The 22,249-nt window shown below is 33.1% G+C and overlaps 1 protein-coding gene and 1 long non-coding RNA gene across 6 annotated transcripts; one reads left to right on the forward strand and one right to left on the reverse strand.

Moving 5' to 3' along the window:
• Positions 1–5,804: 5,804 nt before the first annotated feature.
• Positions 5,805–10,148, reverse strand: LOC144551971 (uncharacterized). Of its 5 annotated transcripts, none has more exons than XR_013510904.1 (6): positions 9,800–10,148; positions 9,540–9,586; positions 8,924–9,006; positions 7,792–7,981; positions 7,357–7,476; positions 5,805–7,185 (listed from the first exon to the last, which is right to left on the reverse strand). It is a non-coding gene; the product is annotated as an uncharacterized LOC144551971 (long non-coding RNA). The 5 variants fall into 5 exon arrangements; XR_013510900.1 differs by having other exon boundaries at positions 5,805–7,117; positions 7,357–7,497; XR_013510903.1 differs by having other exon boundaries at positions 5,805–7,117; positions 9,800–10,147.
• A 1,689-nt stretch (positions 10,149–11,837) lies between these two features.
• On the forward strand, positions 11,838–15,894 carry LOC144551868 (uncharacterized). The gene is made up of 8 exons (XM_078299966.1): positions 11,838–12,199; positions 12,301–12,543; positions 12,926–13,537; positions 13,770–13,914; positions 14,250–14,468; positions 14,853–15,078; positions 15,191–15,401; positions 15,510–15,894. Exons 1-8 carry the CDS (start codon positions 11,838–11,840, stop codon positions 15,613–15,615), a joined length of 2,124 nt encoding a protein of 707 aa, XP_078156092.1. The 3' UTR covers positions 15,616–15,894.
• Positions 15,895–22,249: the final 6,355 nt, after the last annotated feature.

The raw sequence follows: 22,249 nt of genomic DNA on the forward strand, positions 1-22,249 counted from the left end.
ACAAGTAAAAGGAAAAAAAATCAAATAAACTGGGTGCAGTCTGAATAATCACTCTTTTTTTTTTCCTTGAAGGAAAAATAACTGAACCTAAAGTATTTGAGTTGATCAAAATTTTAATTCGGTCACTTTTCTTTCACACCACCACACGAGAGCTGAGTGTACCGAACTAAATATTCGGTCACCTTTTTTTTTTTAAATCGGACAGATTGTATTAATAAATGAAAATATTTGGTCACCCTCATATTCAAATTTCATTAATTGAGTGGATCGAACCAAAGTTTTGATCATCTCTGTATCCGATTCTTTTTGAATTCGTATTCTCTGCATTAACTCATAAGATAATCTTTTGAGTTAATGCATCTCGACCATTCGATATGTTTTAAGATTCGTATTGATTAGATCTGCACTAATATTTAAGAGCCTCTGTGTTATAGATACGAGTTAGATTGACTTCGTTTAAAATCGAACGGTTAAGATTCAATAACTCAAAAGATATTCAATCTTTTGAGTTAATTCAGAGGATACGCATTCATTCTTTTTTGTGTCTAAAATGTGCGAGGAAGAAGATCAAATCAAAGTTTCGATTCTGTATCTGAACTTGATATTAAAAGGATAAAATCAAAAGGGCTTATAGCCTTATACATAATTTAATCTCTACAATTGGAACACAAAGTACAAATCTAATGATGATTCCATTTCCACGTGAGTAACAAAGGAGAGGAGTGTAAGACAAGCCACCCGTGAAGGTGGACCTTTGTCCTCAATCAAAATTTATTTAGGGGAATGTATCATGGGAGAAGAAACTAACTTATAAAATATATTATAAATGTACTTTTTAATTGCTTGCCTTCAACGAAATTCTCAGAATTTTTTTTATAAACCATAATTAAAAAAAAATTTATGAAACCAACATGATTCTTTTTTATTTACAAAAATTATAAGAACTGAAATGACATTTCGGTCCAAATTTTAATTTTTGTTTTATTTGGGGACCGAAGTGGCAATTCGGTCAGATATTTTTACAATTTTTCAATGTATTTTTTTCTTGAAATATGTGAAAACGTCTCGGAGTCTCGGACCGAATTGTCATTTCGGTCCCAAAAAAAAAGAGGACCGAAATGGCATATCGGTTCTTATGGTTTTTGTAAAAAATAAAGTAATTAAGTTGGTTTGGTCAAATCTATTTTTTATTTATGGTTTCTAAAAAATATTCTAATTCTCATCTATATTTATTTATTTATTAAATGAATAAGCAAGCATTTATGAGCACAATAATTAACTGTGAATTTTAAAAATAAGTTTGAAAAATAAATCTGAAAGATCATAATTGTTGTTCATAACTGTTAAAATGCAATTTTACAGGGCCAAAACTCAAAATTTATGACAACCGTAGACAATGATGTCTTAATTGAAATGAAATAGGCAAATGTATATTATAAATTAGAAGCTATAAAATTTATCTATTTTCTTTATAAAAAAAAATGAACTTACGACGAATATGAAATTCAATCGCAGAAAATTTTAACCTTTTTCACATTTATTTTAGAAAAAACAGTGATTAAGACTAAAATATTTTATTTCATCTTTCTTAAATTTCGAAATTCATTTAATATTTTTTTATAGAGAATAAATTTAAGAATTTACGTTTTTCAAATCAAAGAATGATTCCAATTCATATATTAAACATGGAGAGGAAGGAGGGTATTGGGGGAAATGATGAGCGGGGAGAGAGGAGGATAGGAATGTGTATCCTGTGCATTAACTCAAAAAGGAAACTTTTGAGTTAATGAATCTTAATTGTCTGATTTTTAACTGAGCTAATTCCTCACTTCTGTCTATAAAAACAATTCTATTTAAAAAAAAATCTATAAGATATGTGCAATAGGTGCAAAGAACAATTTATTTGTACTGTTATTAATTTTTTAATGGGTATTAGTTCTATTTAAAAAAATCTTTAATATTAGTACGGATTTAATCCGCACGAATCTTAAAATAGATCGGATGATCGAGATGCATTAATTCAGAATATTCTCTTTTGAGTTAAAGCAAAGGATATGAATTCGGAGGATAGTGGGTGGGAGTTCGAATTTGCTATTTTATTTTCGAAAAAGCAGGAATTTGTTTTTTTTTCATCGAACTGTTTACATTTTTTCATGTGTGATTTTCGACAAAATTAATCGTTGGATGAGGAAAAATATATTTTTGTTTTCCAAAAAAAAAAAGCATATTTCATTCCAATGAGTAAGACAACGAGTGAGGAAATCATTGATAAAAGTATTTGCAATGTAATTTTTGGATAAATAAAATTAACTTCAAACATTTTTCAACATATAATTTTGTTTCCTTTCAAAATCGATAACAAAAACTTGAGAGCATAAAACAGAACGCTCGCTTTCTCTAGATCCATTTGACCGCATATGGTTCTTTCAAATAGGTTCGTAAAATTTAGAAGTGTAATTGAAATTATTTTATTCATTTATAAGACCCATGATGTATATGATAGTGTGGATATGATAAGATCCATTAATTTAATGGAAATGGATATGAGTATAGATAAGAAAAATCTTTGTTAACTTATCGGATAAGATTACGATAAAATCTATGTCATATCTATTATCCTATTGAATTAGTTGTGCATATTAACTTGTATATGATAATTTTAATTATTTATTTATATATATATATATATAGGGTCTGTCTAAATTGCTGCTGGCAGCATTTCGGCAGAGGTGCTGCCGGGGCTATATTTAGCCGTGTGATGTCCAAACAACAAATCCAAACCGTTAGATGTTTAATCTATATTATAATCTACTTGGAGACCAAATTTTACATTTTTTTTGAATTTTTTTACTATATATTAAGCTGGTTTGAAAACCGCTGATTTCAGTAAATTTCTGCAGCATTGAAATCAGCGGTTTTCAAACCAGCTTAATATATAGTAAAAAAATTCCAAAAAATGTAAAATTTGGTCTCCAAGTAGATTATAATATAGATTAAACATCTAACGGTTTAGATTTGTCGTTTGAACATCAAAAAATAGAAAAAACAGTGGCATCACCGCCGGCAAAAATGCTGCCGGCAGCAAATTAGCCACAGCCTATATATATATATATATATATATATATATATATATATATATATATATATATATATATAGCTATAAAATTTCTATTATTATTAGAATTATTCATACAACATTTTATATAACCTTTTTTTTAGTAATTTATCATAAATTGATATCCAACGTTTTATTTATTTTTTTAATGATAATTTTTGACGAAATTGATTCATACAATATTTTATATCATTTTACTTAGTTATCTAATTTTATTTTTTTATTTAATGGGGGTTTATACAACTTTATTTTATGATATTATGTATGTGACGTGTTTAATATATTATTTATTTTTTATATTTTTGGATTACATTATATAAGTTATCATTATATTTAATAATTACCTTTTTATTTTGTTATATGTTATCTTAACGAATGAGGGTAGAATATATACAAGGTTAATATTTAATCAGGGAAAAATAGAGTATGAATAAAACTAATTTTACAAAAATATAGTTGTGTAAATGCTTTCATTCAATTCGTACCATTGACACCCTTAATTCAATATAACCGAGGGAGTTTTAATGGCAAGTCATTAGTATGTAGTCTTAAGTAGAATCCTTAAATTTTGCTTATCTCCATTCTTATATTATGTACGTAGTTATTCTGATTCGTCAACGGTTGAGATTGAAAGATGAATTTTTGAATTAAATATCAACCCTTCAATAACATAATATGTCTTCTTTTGATTAAATACATCTATTTTATGTGTAGAAGTCTAAATTTAGTTAAAAACATACTCGCCACACAGACTGCTACATGATTTATCACATTAAAATTGAATAAATCCCTAGCGATCCGTTTCCTTATTTCTCCTTAGTGTTATCTTCAATTGTTGCAATTAAATTATTTTCTTATTTCTCCATTTTATCCGTTTCATTCTCCTCTTTCTCTATAGTTTCGACAAAGAAAATGAAAACATTCATTTAGTATATCATTTTAATTTTTAACAACAGCATATCAGGATTGATTTTTTTTTTAAATAGAATTGTTTTTAAAAATTTTAACGGAACGAGAACTATACGTGGGGAAGTAATAAAAAAAAGAATCCACCGATTCTAGAGATTAGTGGAGGCAAAAAACTATTTTTCTCCACCGATCTCTAGGATTGGTGGAGTCTTTTTTTATAACTTTATCAGAAACAGTGCTTGTTCTGTTAAAAAGATTAAAAACAAAAAATCTATAAGATATGTGCAATAGGTGCAAAGAACAATTACTGTTATTAATTTTTTAAAGGGTATTAGTTTTATTTTAAAAAATCTTTAATATTAGTACAGATTTAATCCGCACAAATCTTAAAATAGATCAGATGATCGAGATGCATTAATTCAAAATATTCTCTTTTGAGTTAAAGCAGAGGATATGAATTCGGAGGATAGTGGGTGGGAGTCCGAATTTGCTATTTTTTTTTCGAAAAGGTAGGAATTTTTTTTTCATCGAACTGTTCAAATTTTTTCATGTGTGATTTTCGACGAAATTAACTGTTGGATGAGGAAAAATATATTTTTGTTTTCCAAAAAAGAAAGAGCATATTTCATTCCAATGAGTAAGACAACGAGTGAGGAAATCACTGATAAAAGTATTTGCAATGTAATTTTTGGATAAATAAAATTAACTTCAATCATTTTTCAACATATAATTTTGTTTCCTTTCAAAATTGATAACGAAAACTTGAGAGCATAAAACAGAACGCTCGCTTTCTCTGGATCCATTTGACCGCATATGGTTGTTTCAAATAGATTCGTAAAATTTAGAAGTGTAATTGAAATTATTTTATTCATTTATACGACCATGATGTATATGATAGTGTGGATATGATAGGATTTTTCCGTTAATTTAATGGATAAGGATATGAGTATAGATAAGAAAAATCTTTGAATAAGAGTACAATAAAATCTATGTCATATCTATTATCCTATTGAATTAGTTGTAAATATTAACTTGTATATGATAAATTTGTTGGATTGCAATAATCTACTTGTCTGTTTGACTAGATTTGTAAAATATATATTTATTGAATTTTACAGCTTTTTTTTATCTTAAGATATTGTGCAGGTTCATGACTATAAAAATTACAATATACACATCAAGGATGGATGAACAATTGCTATATTTATCAAGGATGAAGTCATAAAGCATCGGACATTGGACAGCATAAGCATCATCTCAGGATTAGAATAATTAATATGTAAAATTAGTAAAATAAACTTGAGATTGACCTAAGAGAGATCAACTGAACCGTTGCAACTGATAATTTATTCATTGTGTAACGCAACAAATCATGACAACAGTTCACGCAACGGATAAAATCGGTTGGCACCCTCGAATTTCCAGAGGCCAACCGTTATGGACCCGTTACCACGGTTAACCACCGTTTTGTGAGTGACTAATTCAAAAAAGAATGTTTAAGAAAATAAAAAAATCATATAAATTATCTAAAATATTCAAGAAACTCACTGAAAATAATCAAAACACTTAGAAAACTAGGTGCTTGGTTGCGGCGTTGCCGCAACTGTTTTTGACCAACGCGGCAATTGTCATTTACTGCATCTTGATGAATTTGTTGCGGTGTTGCCGCAACTGTTTTTGAGTGCGTGTTTGTGTAAAATGGGTCAATTTATTCGCTGCTTTTGTTGTGATTATTGTAGCACATATTCTTCTTGGATTGGAATTGAAATTGGGCAAAATGTAAGTGCAAACAACTCATAGAATCAATGTCACAGTAAAGGTTGAGATTAAACCTAAAGACCTAACACTATTGTATATAATACCAAATCAGACAATTTATCTCATGGTACACTCCTCCATGAGATGAGCTTAACCTTAATACCTAACCGTATTGCTAAATAAAAACTAAAAACAATGCTTTACTTTGCAAAAAAATGATAAATTTTGATCATCAATTCCATGTCATTCTCGTAGACTGTGTTCACTTCGCCTAAGCAATCGATCTCGAATCTTGGATCTGAATTTTGAGGATTGTTGAAAGCAAATCAGTAGATCCTGCATTTATAGAAGAAAATAAAGCCCACCTAGAAAAAATAAATAAATAAACATAGAAGCACACATATTTGTAGATGAAATGATGGCCAAATCATCACTGGCACAAATCATAAAATTGAGTTCCAAATAGCTTTACTAGGCCAGCACTTGCAACCCAGTATTATGTACTGGTTTATGATTCATAGCTAGTACTGCCAGTCGAAGATTTTAACCAATGAAGCAAGATAGAAAAAATAAAATAAAATTGTACATTTCTTAACGTTTCACACCCAGAAGGAAAAGGATAAATCCAAAACTAAAAATTAAAAAGCAATTGAATTGAAGAAACATGCATCTATTTCCATCTCAAGAAGAATTTTCTCCAAATGGCAGCTGTCACAGCAACTGCCTCCTGAACACAATTAAAGGATATATGGGGGGGCATATATAATTAATTCAACACTATAGCATAAATGAAAGACTTTTCTACCATCAACAGGAAGAGGTTAAAACCCGGTACCAATTTTCATAATATGTATATGTTTCTTAATTGGATATCAATTGGATATTTTTTTTAATTTAGATTCAATTAGACCATAATTAGCTGAAAAATAAAAGTTCAACATCCTAATTGCCTAATATAATTGTTAGTTTCTGGTTAGGACAGCAAGCCCTCGACTCAGTATTGGGGACCATGTTTCAGTGTGAGTGGACAACTGGACATTGATTGTCACTGACACCATCCAAAGATGACCATGAATGTACCGAAAACTCAATGTACAGTAAAATAATGATCTAAAATATATACCATAACCAGACAAATATAAAACAAATGAAAAACAAACCAAGCAAGCTGACTAAATGGCTTTTGTCAGAGATGTCAGGTTTAGCTCTTTCCTTAGAGAGGCCAAGTAAAGACGAAATCAAATTTGAATCATTATTGTGACCTCTTACTTCATTTGCATTTGAGGCACCGCTTGAGACAGTAAGGTTCTTTCCCATTGTAAAATCAGCAAATATCTGCACATGCAGCGCACGCGCATCCTTTAATCAACTATAGGTGATTGAAGGCATATGTAGGTCACATGCTTAACCAAAAACAAAATGTTGAAAACAAAATTAAAAAAAAATGTCATTCTTCTCCCAGTCAATTTTATGTGCAAGGCAATGGAGCTTAGAAATATGATAACTAAGATTACTAAATGAATTATAGAAGTAAACTAAAAAAAAATATTTAAACACAGTAAGAAATTACTAACTTTGCTTTCGGACTGACTGCGCTTGCCTTTTGCTGTTGACATTACCATTGAGAAGTTCAGAATATATAATATCAACAAATTACCCTCTGCAATTAAAGTATAATCCTATCATCTATATCTCTGCGAAAAGGATATAGTCATCTGTAAAATTTGAACACATTAATTACGTTATGAAAGCTATGTGATTATATGATTATATATGTGCAGTTTGAATGAAAAACGTACATTGATTGCAAACTTAACTGACTGATGTATAGAGACCATTGTAGAAGATGTTAAGATCAAAGATGACAGATAATAGTGAATTTTCACATAAAGGTAATTATAGATTGGCATCTGTCAGAAGACAGTGAAGATTGCTTTCATTAAAACGCATTAATTATCTGATTTATAAATAAAAAGGACTAAAAGAATCTAAAAAAACAAAATCACAACCTCAGGCGAATTGAATGATGGGCCTAACAATTACGACATCATACTCTTGTAGCACGGCAAAAGTGGACCCCACGGATCCAGCACCCATGCACCTAGATTTTGAGATATCGCTACTGGAAATTGTGAGCCTGCTGAGATATCGCTGAATAACCTAAACCCTAAATCAGATGAGGAAAACAGGCAAAGCCTCCTGCATGCACAGATGGCCAATTGGAATTTAGATTTTGAATAAATAATAAAAAAATTGTTAAAAATTGGGCATCAGATTTTTTTTTTCCATTTTTTTGAAACATTGATGCCTGCAGGCCAGTTATATCAATTCTAAATAACTCCTGTTCCGGTTACATGATTTCACCTACCAGTAATATGATTCTAATTAAAATCCTTGTACCAATAATATGATTTGTCCTTCCAGTAACATCAATTCCAAAATTGCCCCCATATAAAGATTGAGATATCTCATGAGATTGAAAGAAGATCCATAAGTCAGAACAATTCCATTTTTTTCTTCTATTATCAGACTTTATTGCTCTGACAAACAAAACAGGAAAAAGAAACATATGGTTCCAATTCTTTTGTTTGCTATCGTATCATGACATTGCACCTCTGCAATTTAATTTTAGAGGTTCCAATCCCATTTTTGTATTGCATATTGTACTAAGCAATTAATTAACTTTAAAAGAATTGAAAGATGAGCAATTTCTACTAAATATTTACTTGAAACTGTAAAATTTTCCGAAAGCAATTTCCAGTTTGTATCTGTAGGTAATGCATCCTTTGTTCCCAGTAAAAAAAGAAATGAAATACAATTTGTTTCACTTAACTATTCTATAGGGAATTTTTTTTTTTCCATTCATAGTTGACAAATTTGGTGGTGAAAGAAACTTTCCACTTGGAGTTAATAATTGAGAAACAAACTGGAATAACATAATAAGAATTTCCATTCATAGTTGGCGAATTCTTTTATACACGCATGACATAGAAAGTGAGAACTTTAAAGAATTTTTTATTGCAATTAGAGGCTTAAATTAATACATATTGGGATCGTAAGTTTGAAATTGAGACTGCAATTGAAGAATTCGTCACATCTAATGGAAATTAATAAATCGTAATAAAAAGTTGAGCCTTGTACCTCTATAAATTTGAGAAAGTTTATGTGGCAGCTGGGTATCGTTAGTCCTCCAAAAACAGCTACGGATTTGAGAAATCAAAAAGCTGCACATAGAAAGTGAGAAACTTTAATAATTTTCAATTGCAATTAGAGGGTTAAATTTATAGAAATTGAGATCTTAAGTTTCAAATTGGTATGGTAATTCAGGAACTACCCGATTATACTCGTGCAAATTGCATCAATTAATGGCTAGGTTATTAATGGTCTTCCAAAAAATAAAAATAAAAAAAATAAAAAATCAAGCATGGTACTGGTTCTGGTATTAAACTGCTACTGACAAGCATGAACAATTCACAGAGGCAAAATCAAGGGTCACAGAAATGAATTACAGTCCATACTACCTAAAAATTGGGATAAATTGAAAAACATTTCCAAATAAAGCACACCCATGTCAATGTATAGAATGGTACTGGTTCTGGTATTAAACTGGTACTGACAAGCATGAACAATTGACAGAGGCAAAATCAGGGGTGACAGAAATGAATTACAGTCCATACTACCTAAAAATTGTGAGAAATTGGAAAACATTTCCAAATAATTGAGATAAATTGAAAAATTAATTGGACAATACATGTACCTAATTGCTTTGAGTGTACGGTTGGGCTTTGCTTTCATCCGTCATAACTGGAGAAGAAACGAAAGAGACAGAGAAGAAGAGAACTTTAATAATTCTCAATTGCAATTAGAGGGTTAAATTAATAACCTAGCCATCAACTGATGCAATTTGGAAGAGTATAATTTGCTTCATGCAGCGAACTAAGTGATTTTGCCACTATTTTCACTGTATTGTTGGTACGCTGTATAGAGTAAAAACTAATCTGTCATGAATGGCGTTACCTTTTTCACTGGAGACAATCCATTTGAACAATAATATTTTCCAAACCGGACAGGAGCAATATTTCTCTGTTCCAGAAGAACCTACGGACTTGATAATTCAGGAAGCTACAGACGAGTATAGGAAGGGCTGTGAGGAAATCGGCATGGGCAAAAGTAAGAAGGGGGTAAGAATGAAAAGTGGGAGCAGATGGCGATGTAGTAAGAGGAAATGCTTCAAATCGGTAGGAGGTGGATAATCGGGTAGTTGCTTTGAAGCAAAGGGAAGGGAGTTTTCATCGGTAGAGGAGAAATTTGAGGCGGTGGAGAGCAGAATGAAGAGATGGACAGATGGCGAGGTTGAGAGAAGAACAGCGTTTTTTTTTTTATTTACCCCAAGGCATTGAAGCGATGGATCTGTTGAGGGAAAAAATGAACCATTGATAATTGAACGGACGGTGGAAACAGATTTCCCTCACCGAGTTAGAAAAGAGCAAGGTCAAAATTCGTGTTAAGCAACGTGAAACATTCAGCGTGGATCAGACGATGATTAAGATGGGTGGTACTGTTCATGCTACAGTGCCAACCCATACAAAATTAATATATTGATAATTCATATAAATCATCTAAGTGTCCAGAAAATTCATATGTCATACCTTGCAATTCATAAAATTCGTATAAATCACTTGAGTCATCAGAAAATATCATATAAAATATATGTGAACTTCAGAAAATCACTGGAATTTATTTGAATGTCTAACACGTTTCGCAATGCCAAATGTCAAGAAAAAGATCATACATACTAGCCTTAATCAAAAGTAAACAAACTGAAACTCAAATCAAATTTGAATTTAGATAAAAAAAAAATTCTTTTATTTCTAAATAAGTAAATAAAGTCACGTGTTGAATGCTAAAATAGATTTTTAAAATAAACATAGAAAAGTTAATACTGTATCCTTCCCGATTAAGAAAAATATTTAATTAGATGTCAAAAAAGGGGAATTAAATCTGCTGAAATTCTTGAGGATTTCAGGGATCCTGAAATTCAAAATCCAACCATCTAAATTTTTGATACACGAATCTCAAAGCAGATAGTTTTTTATACACAAATCTCGAAACATATAGGGGCTGTTCGGCTCAACAGGATTAAGCCTCCTTAAGGCTAAAGGAGCCTCCTTTAGCTTCCTTAGCCGCTTAATCCTACCGAACACCGGTTCCTTAGCATGGATTAAGCCTACCTCCTTTAGCCTCCTTTTGCCCGGATCTTAATCCGCTGCCATTCCTTAAGGCACCTTCCCCCCTCTTTTAGCTTCCTTAATCCGTTGCCCCTTCCTTTAGCTTACCGAACACCGGTTCCTTAAGCTTTCTTAGGACTTAATTCTAACTAGGATTAAGGGGTGTTGCCGAACAGCTCCATAGATGGTTGAATTGAGAATTTCAGGGTCCTGAAATCCCTGAGGATTCCAGCAGATTTGTTTCCTAAAAAAAGAACCGCCATAAACTGAAATTAAAATGGGAATAAAATAAGAAGACCGCTTATACTCTTCTCTATTTGCCCTCACGCGAACGCAGGCGCTCCTTCCTCCTCCGCTGTTTTCCTGTCTCACAGACCCGATTCCGATTTAGGGTTCCGGGAGACAGCCGACTCTGGCAAAGCGAATCTCAATTTAGCGTTTCTGTCTCACCACTCACAAATCACCAGGACCCATTGGAGCTCTTCCGGGTAAGGCAAAGCTAATTTCTTGATTTTCTTGTTTGACGTCCTTGTGAAATTTAACAATGAATTGAACCCCCTTTTTCTGTTGACTGTGAACCAAATTGATGGTTGCACTGTTGAATTGAACAATGAATTGATGCTCGAACTGTTTAATTGAACCCCCTTTTCTGTTGCTTGTACCAATTTGCTGTTCTGACACTAGTGCTGGCAGCTACCAGTGCATTCTGGTTACTGGCACACTGGATTCTTCTATTGAATTTGTATATTTGAAAAGATAGAGGGGTACTGTACAAATATTAGTTAAGCTTAAGTTTAGAGATACTTGTATCCTTGGTTTAGGGTTTAATGGCGAAGCAGACGGCCTCCTCCCCTGGCTTCCTAACGAAACAGGATACGGAGGTCCAGCTTCCTCGACCGACGCGGGTCAAGAACAAAACCCCTGCCCCGATCCAGATCACGGTGGAGCAGATCCTACGGCGGGCAGGGGAGAGGCAGGAGGCGGAGATTCGACCACCGAAGCAGAAAATCACTGATCCTACCGAGCTCGCAGATTATCTCCGGAGAAAGAGAAAAGAGTACGAGGATGCCATTAGAAGGATCAGGTGGAATATCTCGGGTTGGGTCAAGTACGCGCAATGGGAGGAGAGGCAGAAGGATTTTACTAGAGCAAGATCGGTATGGGAGAGAGCTCTAGAGGTGGATTACAGGTAATTTGCTTTTCTTTGCAGAAATTGTGCGTGCTGAAATAGCAATTCTGTTACTTTTTATTTGATTTGTATGATTCTTACCGACCTCTCATTGTGTGCAGGAACCACACACTATGGCTGAAATTCGCCGAATTCGAAATGAGAAACCATTTTGTAGAACATGCCAGAAATGTATGGGACTGTGCTGTTTCCCTACTTCCACGTGTAGACCAGCTATGGTACAAATACATTCACATGGAGGAGGTATTGGGGAACGTGCTAGCTGCTCGCCAAGTATTTGAGAGGTGGATGCAATGGCAGCCAGACATACAAGGCTGGCTCTCGTACATCAAATTTGAACAAAGGTATGTTACAAGCTAGTTTTCCTTTCTGATCTGTTTTAATTTCAGTACCTGCTTTATTTATTAATTAAGAACAATCTTGTGGAGTACATATTCCCTGGTTACTTGGTTAGGTTAGGCCCCTCTCTGCTTTTAGAGTTATGAGCTAAAAGAAAGCTTCTTTTGGCTTCCGATCTTTGCAAGAAAACATTGAGGGATCAAAGAGTTACTGTTCCAATAGGTCCATGCCACCACCAACCTGTTCCTACCAATACCTCTAGCAGCCAACTTCACCTTTTGCCCCACTTTCTTTTAATCTATTGAGAACTCAAAATATTTGCACTACTGATAGATCTGCACACGTTGTTGCAATTTATTGCTGACCAGCCTTAACTCCACATCACAGGTACGGTGAGACAGAACGGGCCCGTGGCATCTATGAGCGATTCATAGCCTGCCACCCGCGGCTTGAATCCTACATCCGGTATGCCAAGTTTGGGACGAAGAGTGGTGAGGTTGCTCAAGCCCGTGCCATATATGAGCATGCATCAGACCTCTTAGCAGAAGATGAAGATGCCGAAACCCTCTTCCTTGCTTTTGCCGAATTTGAGGAGCGGTGCAAGGAGACTGAAAGGTCGCGATGCATTTACAAATCTTCCCTTGCCCGAGTCCCGAAGTCGAGAGCGGAAAATCTATATAAAAAATATTTGGCATTTGAGAAACAATTTGGAGATAGAGAGGGGATAGATGACGCTATAGTGGGGAAGAGGAAGTTACAATATGAAGAAGAGGTGAGAAAAAATCCTTTGAACTATGACTCCTGGTTTGATTATGCAAGACTGGAAGAGGGGATTGGGAACAAGGAAGCAGTATGTGAAGTTTATGAGCGTGCGATAGCTAACATACCACCGGCGGAGGAGAAGCGGTATTGGCAGAGGTACATATATCTGTGGATAAACTATGCATTGTATGAGGAGCTAGATGCACAAGATGTAGAACGCACTAGGGATGTTTACAGGTACATTTATTTTGGCTAACTGTTTATCATTTGTTTTGAGGTATTGTCTATTTTGATGGTATGGATGAATACCGACAGAATATTCTCCATTTTTCTGTTCAGATGAAACTGCTTCATACCACGTGCCCAATTGATCGAGATAAATAAAAGAAATAATTTCAGATTTTTCTTAATAAGGATAACTTGTTTATATGAACTGGTAATACAAATGATTTTTCTTTGGATGATACAGGGAGTGCATTAAGCTGATACCTCACAAGAAGTTCTCATTTGCTAAAATCTGGCTCTTGGCTGCCCAGTTTGAGATTCGTCAGAAGAATCTCAATGCTGCTCGGCGGATCTTAGGTAATGCGATCGGTGTTGCCCCAAAAGACAAGGTATGTGTATATATATTTTTTTTCAATCTCTAATCAGTTTTACTCACTCTCTATTCTTTAACTTGCTTTTGCTCGCTTCTAATTCATGTTTATGGGGTATCAGTTTGAAACAAAATAAGAAATAAAACATTATATCAAACAAAAAATAGTGGTCAATATTTGTTATTGGGACAGCATCAGCTGCAGAACTCTTATTATGCTTTTGTTAGTACTGAGCGCAACAACTATTATTGCTTAATGTTTTCGGAGTGACGTTCTTTGATTGTCTTTCTATAGTAAGAATTTTCTTATAAGTATAAATTGTGATTATCTTACATCTTATGTGAAATACTCAGGTTTTTAAGAGGTATATAGAAATAGAGATGCATCTGGGCAACATTGACCGGTGCAGAAGTCTCTACATGAAGTACCTCGAGTGGGCCATGGAGAAGTGTTATGCCTGGACCAAATTCGCTGAATTGGAGCGCTCTCTTGGTGAAACTGAGCGGGCCCGTGCAATTTACCAAGAAGCCATTAAACAGCGTGTTCTTGACATGCCAGAGTTACTCTGGAAGGTAAAAGGATCATTTCAAAGTTTTAGTTCCATACACTAAAAACTGGTGGTAGTGATGCTGCAGCAGTTGGTTAACCTTGGTTATGGAATTGAGTTTCAAAGATTTAAGTTGAAGAGTTGAAGTGTTGAACTAAAAGTACATATTTAAAAAAAAATTAGGTCTGATCCTGGTAGGATCGGCGTGCGCTACATGGTAATCCTTGATTCTTAAAATATTGCCTGAATGCACGTACAGTACACTGTCAATATACATTCTATACTTTTTTTAATTTCATTTCCTTGCGTGAGTTTTGCTGAATTCACCTGTACAACCCCACCCTTATTTTCCCCAAAGCATGAAGGATATATTTTACTAAAGGGTGATTTATTTGCACAATTAATTCAGGCATACATTGACTTTGAAATTTCTGAGAGAAATTTTGAGAATACAAGAGAAGTATATGAGAGTCTTCTGGAGCGAACGAAGCACCTCAAGGTGTGGCTTAGCTATGCGAAATTTGAGGCCTCCGCTGATTATGATAATGAGCAACTTGACGAGAATGGAAACCCTTCTGAAGAAGATGCTGAAGCTTTCAAGGCACGCCAGCTGGACCGACTCCAGAAATGCCGAGGTATATTCATTCCTCTATTTGTTGATTGATTCTCTCTGTCTCTCTCTGGTGGCATATGCATCGCATTGCATTGTATTGATCTGATCTGGTATATGCTTCAATGAACCAACAGCTGTATTTGAGAGGGCTTTCGAGCATTTCAGGCACAATGAACCAGAGCTGAAGGAGGAGAGAGCCATGCTACTAGAAGAGTGGCTAAATGTGGAAAGTGGTTTTGGTACCTTAGCCTTAGGGGACGTCAGCATAGTGCAAAAGAAGCTTCCGAGAAAGGTCAAAAGAAAGCGAGCTATTACCACAGAGGACGGCACTGCTGCTCCTGCTGGGTATGTACTATGTACCCCTCTTTCCTCTTTTGTTAGCATTAATTCTTCAGTAGACCACTCCCGCATAATTGCATTCTGATCAGACTTAGGGTTTGTCTGTTATTGTAGTTTTGAGGAATATATCGACTATATTTTCCCTGACGAAGTTGCAATGGCACCTAATCTAAAGATTCTGGAGGCGGCTTACAAATGGAAAAAGCAAAAGGTTGGTTGATCCAAATGGAGGACTAAACCATATAGAAGTCCTTCACTTTGCACAGTGCTTTTGCAACCATGGGGAGATGCCAGTTGGTCTCATGGTGAAATTCAGTTTTTGTTTCTGGTACTAGTGTGTACCGCACTACCACATGGATATTTTGGTAATCCTATCTTCCGACTTTGCAATTTAAGGCACAGGGTGAACTGAGATCGATGGTATTGGTTAGATTTAGTTTTGACTAACTTTTTGTTATGTTGGCTGTATAAATTTATAATGAATTTATACTAGTGTTCTTTTTGTTATGTGGGCTGTAATTTTTTTGTATATATACCTAATACAATTTCTATTATTATTAGATTTGTTCATACAACATTATATATCACCTTTTTTTAGTAATTTATCATAACTTGATATCAAACGTTTTATTTATTTTTTAATGATAATTTTTGATGAAATTGATTCATACAACATTTTATATCATTTCCATTTTATGATACTATGTATGTGATGTGTTTAATATATCATTGTATTTGATAATTACCTTTTCTATTTTGTCATCTGTTATTTTAACGGATGAGGGTAGAATATATACAAGGTTAATATTTAATCAGGTAAAAATAGAATATGAATAAGACTAATTTTACAAAAATATAGTTGTGTAAATGCTTTCATTCAATTCGTACTATTGACATCCTTGATTCAATGTAACCGAGTGAGTTTTAATAACAAGCCATTAGTATGTTGTCTTAAACAGAATCCTTAAATTTTGTTTAATATGAGCCAGCTATTGATTCATATATATTTCTATATATGTCATTTCCCTTCAATTCTCGTTACTTATGTACGGATGATCCTTCAAAAACCTTCTCCATCACAGTTAAAATAGTTTTGTTGTTACTTCTAATGTAGTGTTATAAAATATATTTATGTGGATGTTCATTCTATAACTTTCAATATTAATTCTCATTTTATTGCCCACTACCTCCACTATCTCCACTACCATGGGCATTCATTTTCTCCTTTATTATTGTAACATCTCTTTCTAGCCTATAAATAGAGGCTTTGTAAATAGAGAATTAGAAGACATATTATATACAATAGTGGAGAATAAAATTTTATTATTACTCTCTCCATCTCTCTTGTTATTTACTTACTTTTATTGCAACTTCATTTTAATTTTACAACACGTTATCAGCACGAATTGCTCGGAAAAAGTTGCAAAGTAATAATGTAAGTAATTTGTGTGATTAATTATTATATCTTTCATTAATTTAAATTTCATTTAAATTTTTGATTATATTTGTTTGAGTTTATAAGAATCATTCCTTGAAGTGAATGATGAAATAATAACCTGAAGTTATTATCAAAACTAAATGTTTATCAAGAACCTGAAGTTCATATTACCTGAATATAATAATAAGAGTAATAACCTGAAGTTATTATCACAACTAAAATTTTATCAAGAACCCGAAGTTCGTATTACTTGAATAAAATAATAACCTGAAGTTATTATTAGAATTATTTACAACCTGAAGTTCTATTATAAATTTTAGTATAAAATTAATATAATAACCAGCAGTTATTATAGGCCACTGGATGAATAATAACCTGAAGTTATTCTCAATTAAAAACCTGAAGTTTTATTAGAAATTTTCATATAAAATCAATATAATAACCAGAAGTTATTATAGGTCATCAGATGAAAATATAACCCGAAGTTATTTCAAATTAAATTATACAATTATGCAGCCAAGCAATTTAATAACTAGAAGTTATTACATAAAATATTTTATTATAACCTGAAGTTATTAATACATTTAAATTTATTTATTTATTTATTTATTTATTTATCCATGCAATTTACATATTCTTTTATTTTATATTCATTTATCTCCTTTTTCATAATATGAAATTATGATATTAATAACCTGGAGTTATGACATTGATGACATTGATAACCTGAAGTTATGACATTTATAATTCAAAATTATGGCATTCATAACCCGAAGTTATGCCATTCATAATCCGAAGTTATGGCATTCATAACACGAAGTTATGGCATTAATAAGCTGAAGTTAATGAGTATCTATTTTGTAGTACATATGACAAATCTCACAAAGTTTGAATTTATCTCCTTTTTCATTTATCATAACTTGAAGTTATGGTAGTAATAACCTGATGTTGAAAATACATATTAATGAGAAAGAAAAACGTCCTGAAGATGTTTGTTTCAGATGTGGGATGATAAATCATTGCTCGCGTACCTGTCGTACGCCAAAATATTTTGTAGAGCTATATCAAGCCACAATTAAGAAATAAGGGGAAAATGTGGAAACTAACTTTACTGAATATGACCCCAAAATGAATGCCATATGGATACACATCTTGATATATCATATTTCTTCCATAATGTCAATGAAGAAATATGGATTTGGCTAATATGCTATGGGTAGCTAAGAGGCCTCCCGTGCTACGGCTCAATATTCGACTTTTCGAAATCCTAACGGTCGATTCGAACCGTTCATCTTGTTCTCCATATTAATATGTGTTTGGAGACTAAATTTTACATTTTTTGGAAATTTTTTACTATTTTTTTAGATTTATTGAATATCGCTGTTTTTTATGGTCCAGATTTGTCTGAAAAACAACGATTTTCAATAAATCTAAAAAATAGTAAAAAATTTCCAAAAAATGTAAAATTTGGTCTCCAAGCACATATTGATATAGAGAACAAGATGAACGGTTCGGATCGACCGTTAGGATTTCGAAAAGTCTAATATTGAGCTGTAGCACGGGAGACCTCTCAGCTACCCATAGCACCGTAGCCAAGTCCAAGAAATATATATTATTACTTAGGAAGAAAATATAGTATAAAAATTTATATTTATGTTTAATAAAAGTTTAGTTTAATTTTTAAATTTTTATATGCAAATAAGTTTAATGAATAAAAGTAATTTATTTTTGCATTTTAAAGGAAAATGGCTGACGCAATGATAAGTAATGAAGATCCATGTCTGGTAGACAGTGGAACAACTAATACCATATTGAAAAGTAAGAAATACTTTTCACAATTGCATCTTGGTGAGAATAATATTCACACTATATCTGGCACAAGTAATTTAATAGAAGGCTCCGGAAAAACTTGTATTTTGTTACCTGAATGAACAAAATTAATAATAGATGATGCATTATATTCAAGTAGATCCAGAAGAAATCTACTAAGCTTTAAAGATATTCGAAAGAATGGTTATCATATTGAAACTATGAATGAAAAAAATTGCGAGTATCTTCATATCACATCTATTAAGAATGGCCAGAAGATCATAATTGAAAAGATGCAAGCAATGTCATATGGATTATATAGTACTTATATAAGTAAAATAGAATCAAATATGGTTGCTAACCCGAAGTTAACCGTTACTAACCAGAAGTTAGTTGATCCAAAATTATTTATATTATGGCATGACAGATTAGGTCATCCAGGAAATATAATGATGAGGAGAATAATTGAAAGTGCAAATGGGCATCCCCTAAAGGACCTGAAGATCCTATTATCAAAAGATATGACATGCAAAACATGCTCTCTTGTAAAACTAATTATTAGGCCATCTCCAAATAAAGTTGGACTTGAAGCTCCTTCATTTTTAGAAAGAATTCAAGGAGATATATGTGGACCTATTACACCTCCATGTGGACCGTTTAGATATTTTATGGTGTTAATTGATGCATCAACACGCTGGTCACATGTGAGCTTGTTAGCAACAAGAAATGTTGCATTTGCTAGACTATTAGCACAAATTATTCAATTGAGAGCTAATTTTCCGGATTATCAAATCAGAAGAATCAGACTTTAATATGCAGGTGAGTTTACTTCTCAAACTTTTAATGATTATTGCATGTCTATTGGAATTATGGTAGAACATCCAGTGGCCCATGTTCATACACAAAACGGTCTGGCAGAATCGTTGATTAAAAGATTACAATTAATTGCTAGACCATTACTCATGAGGTCTAGTTTACCGTCTTCCGCATGGGGACATGCCATATTAATGCCGCTGCACTAATTAGATTAAGACCAACTGCTTATCATAAATATTCCCCATTACAATTGGTCTCCGGAAGAGAACCAAATTTGTCCCATCTAAAGGTATTTGGTTGTGCAGTATATGTTCCAATTTCTCCTCCACAACGCACAAAAATGGGACCTCAAAGAAGGTTGGGAATTTATATTGGTTTTAACTCTTCTTCTATTATTAGATATTTAGAACCATTAACAGGAGATGTTTTTACAACAAGATTTGCTGATTGTCATTTTAATGAATCAATATTTCCAAATTTAGGGGAAGAAAAACAAAAACTGGATAAACAAGTAACTTGGAATTCATCGTTATCTTATCTTGATCCCCGAAGTGGTCAATGTGAACTCGAAGTTCAAAAGATCATAAATATGCAAAGAATTGTAAATGAATTGCCTGATGCATTCACAGATACGAATAGAGTTACTAAATCACATATTCCAGCTATAAACGCACCTGCTCGAATTGACATTACAAACATATCTAATGAATCTAATGTGCGTAGAAAACGTGGAAGACCACTTGGTTCTAAGGATGTAAATCCACGTAAAAGGAAATAGCAGAATAAAGCAGTTGGTCCAACCCCAAAAGAGATTGATGGTAAAACTCCTGCAGAAGTCAATAAAACCCCAGAAGAGGTTGATAGTAAAAGTCATGAAGAAGTATATAAAATCCCAGAAGAGATTAATGGTAGAACTCATGAAGAAGTTGATAAAGTTCTAGAAGAAACTCAAGTACCAAATGATTATGAGATTTCTATAAATTATGTAATAAATGGTACTATATTAAGAGTTAGGCTGGGGTGCTATGGATAACATAGTGGCCTCTATGCTACGGCTCAATATTCGAGTTTTCAAAATCCAAACGGTCGATCCGAACCGTTCATCTTATTCTCCATATTAATATCTGCTTGGAGACCAAATTTTATAATTTGCTGAATTTTTTTACTATTTATTAAGCCACTTTGAAAATCGCTAATCCAACGGTTTTACTGTTTTGTGCAGCCACCGTTGGATCAACAATTTTGTAAAATACTTAATAAATAGTAAAAAAATTCAGAAAAATGTAAAATTTGGTCTCCAAGCAGATATTAATATGGAGAATAAGATGAACGGTTCGGATCGACCATTTGGATTTTGAAAACTCGAATATTGAGCCGTAGCATAGAGGCCACTATGCTATCCATAGCACCCCAGCCTAACTCCTATATTAAATAGAAATAAAACACATGTTGATGAAATATTTGCATTTGCTATAGCAAGCGATGTTATAAACGAAGAAGATAATGTGCCAAAAACTCTAGAAGAGTGTAGACATAGAAATGATTGGCCTAAATGGAAATATGTCATACAAGCAGAATTAAGTTCATTAGAAAAGCAGCAAGTATTTGGACATGTAGTCCAAACGCCCAAAGATGTTAACCCTGTAGATTACAAATGGGTATTTGTCATAAAAAGAAATGAGAAAAATGAGATTGTGAGATATAAAGGAAGGCTAGTGGCACAAGGCTTTACACAAATACCTGGAGTTGATTATGAAGAAACGTATTCACCTGTAGTGGATGCGATAACTCTCAGATTTCTAATAAGTCTCACAGTTGCAGAAAATCTAAAAATGCGACTTATGGATGTTGTAACAGCCTATTTATATGGTTCACTTGACAGTGATATATACATGAAAGTCCCAGAAGGATTGAAAATGCCTGAAGCATATAAGTCAAAACCTAGAGAGATGTACTCTATAAAATTAAGAAGATCTTTATACGGACTAAAACAATCTGGTCGAATGGGGTATAATCGACTGAGTGAGTATCTTCTAAAAGAAGGATATAAAAATAATATAATTAGTCCGTGTGTTTTTATTAAAAGATCAAGTCTAGGTTTCACAATCATTGCAGTGTATGTGGATTTAAATATTATTGGATCTCCTGAAGAGATTGAGAATACTGCAAAATTAATGAAGAATGAATTTGAGATGAAAGACCTTAGTGTAACAAAATTTTGTCTCGGCCTGCAGATCGAACATCTAAAGAATGGAATATTTATCCATCAATTAAATTATGTTGAAAAAATATTAAAGAGATTCAATATGGATAAAGCTCATCCTTTCAGCACACCAATGGTCGTACGATCGCTAAATGCAAAAAATGATCATTTTCGCCCACAAGAAAATAATGAAAAAGTGCTTGGTCCTGAAGTACCATACTTAAGTGCAATCGGGGCATTATTATATCTTGCAAATTATACGAGACCCGATATCTCATTTGCAGTAAATGTGTTAGCAAGATATAGTTCCAAACCAACCATAGGACATTGGAATGGAATTAAACAAGTATTTCAGTATCTCTGCGGAACTAGAGATATGGGGTTATACTATAAAAAGGATACAAAATCCAATTTAGTTGGATATGCAGATGCGGGATATTTATCGGATCCACATAAAACACGATCTCAATCAGGATATGTATTCACCTATTGTGGAGCTGCAATTTTATGGCGATCGACAAAACAAACTCTTATGGCTACATCTTCAAATCACGCTGAACTGGTCGCCTTATACGAGGTGGGTCGAGA

This window comes from Carex rostrata, chromosome 3, assembly GCF_964058835.1.
Source record: "Carex rostrata chromosome 3, lpCarRost1.2, whole genome shotgun sequence".
NCBI lineage: Eukaryota > Viridiplantae > Streptophyta > Magnoliopsida > Poales > Cyperaceae > Carex > Carex rostrata.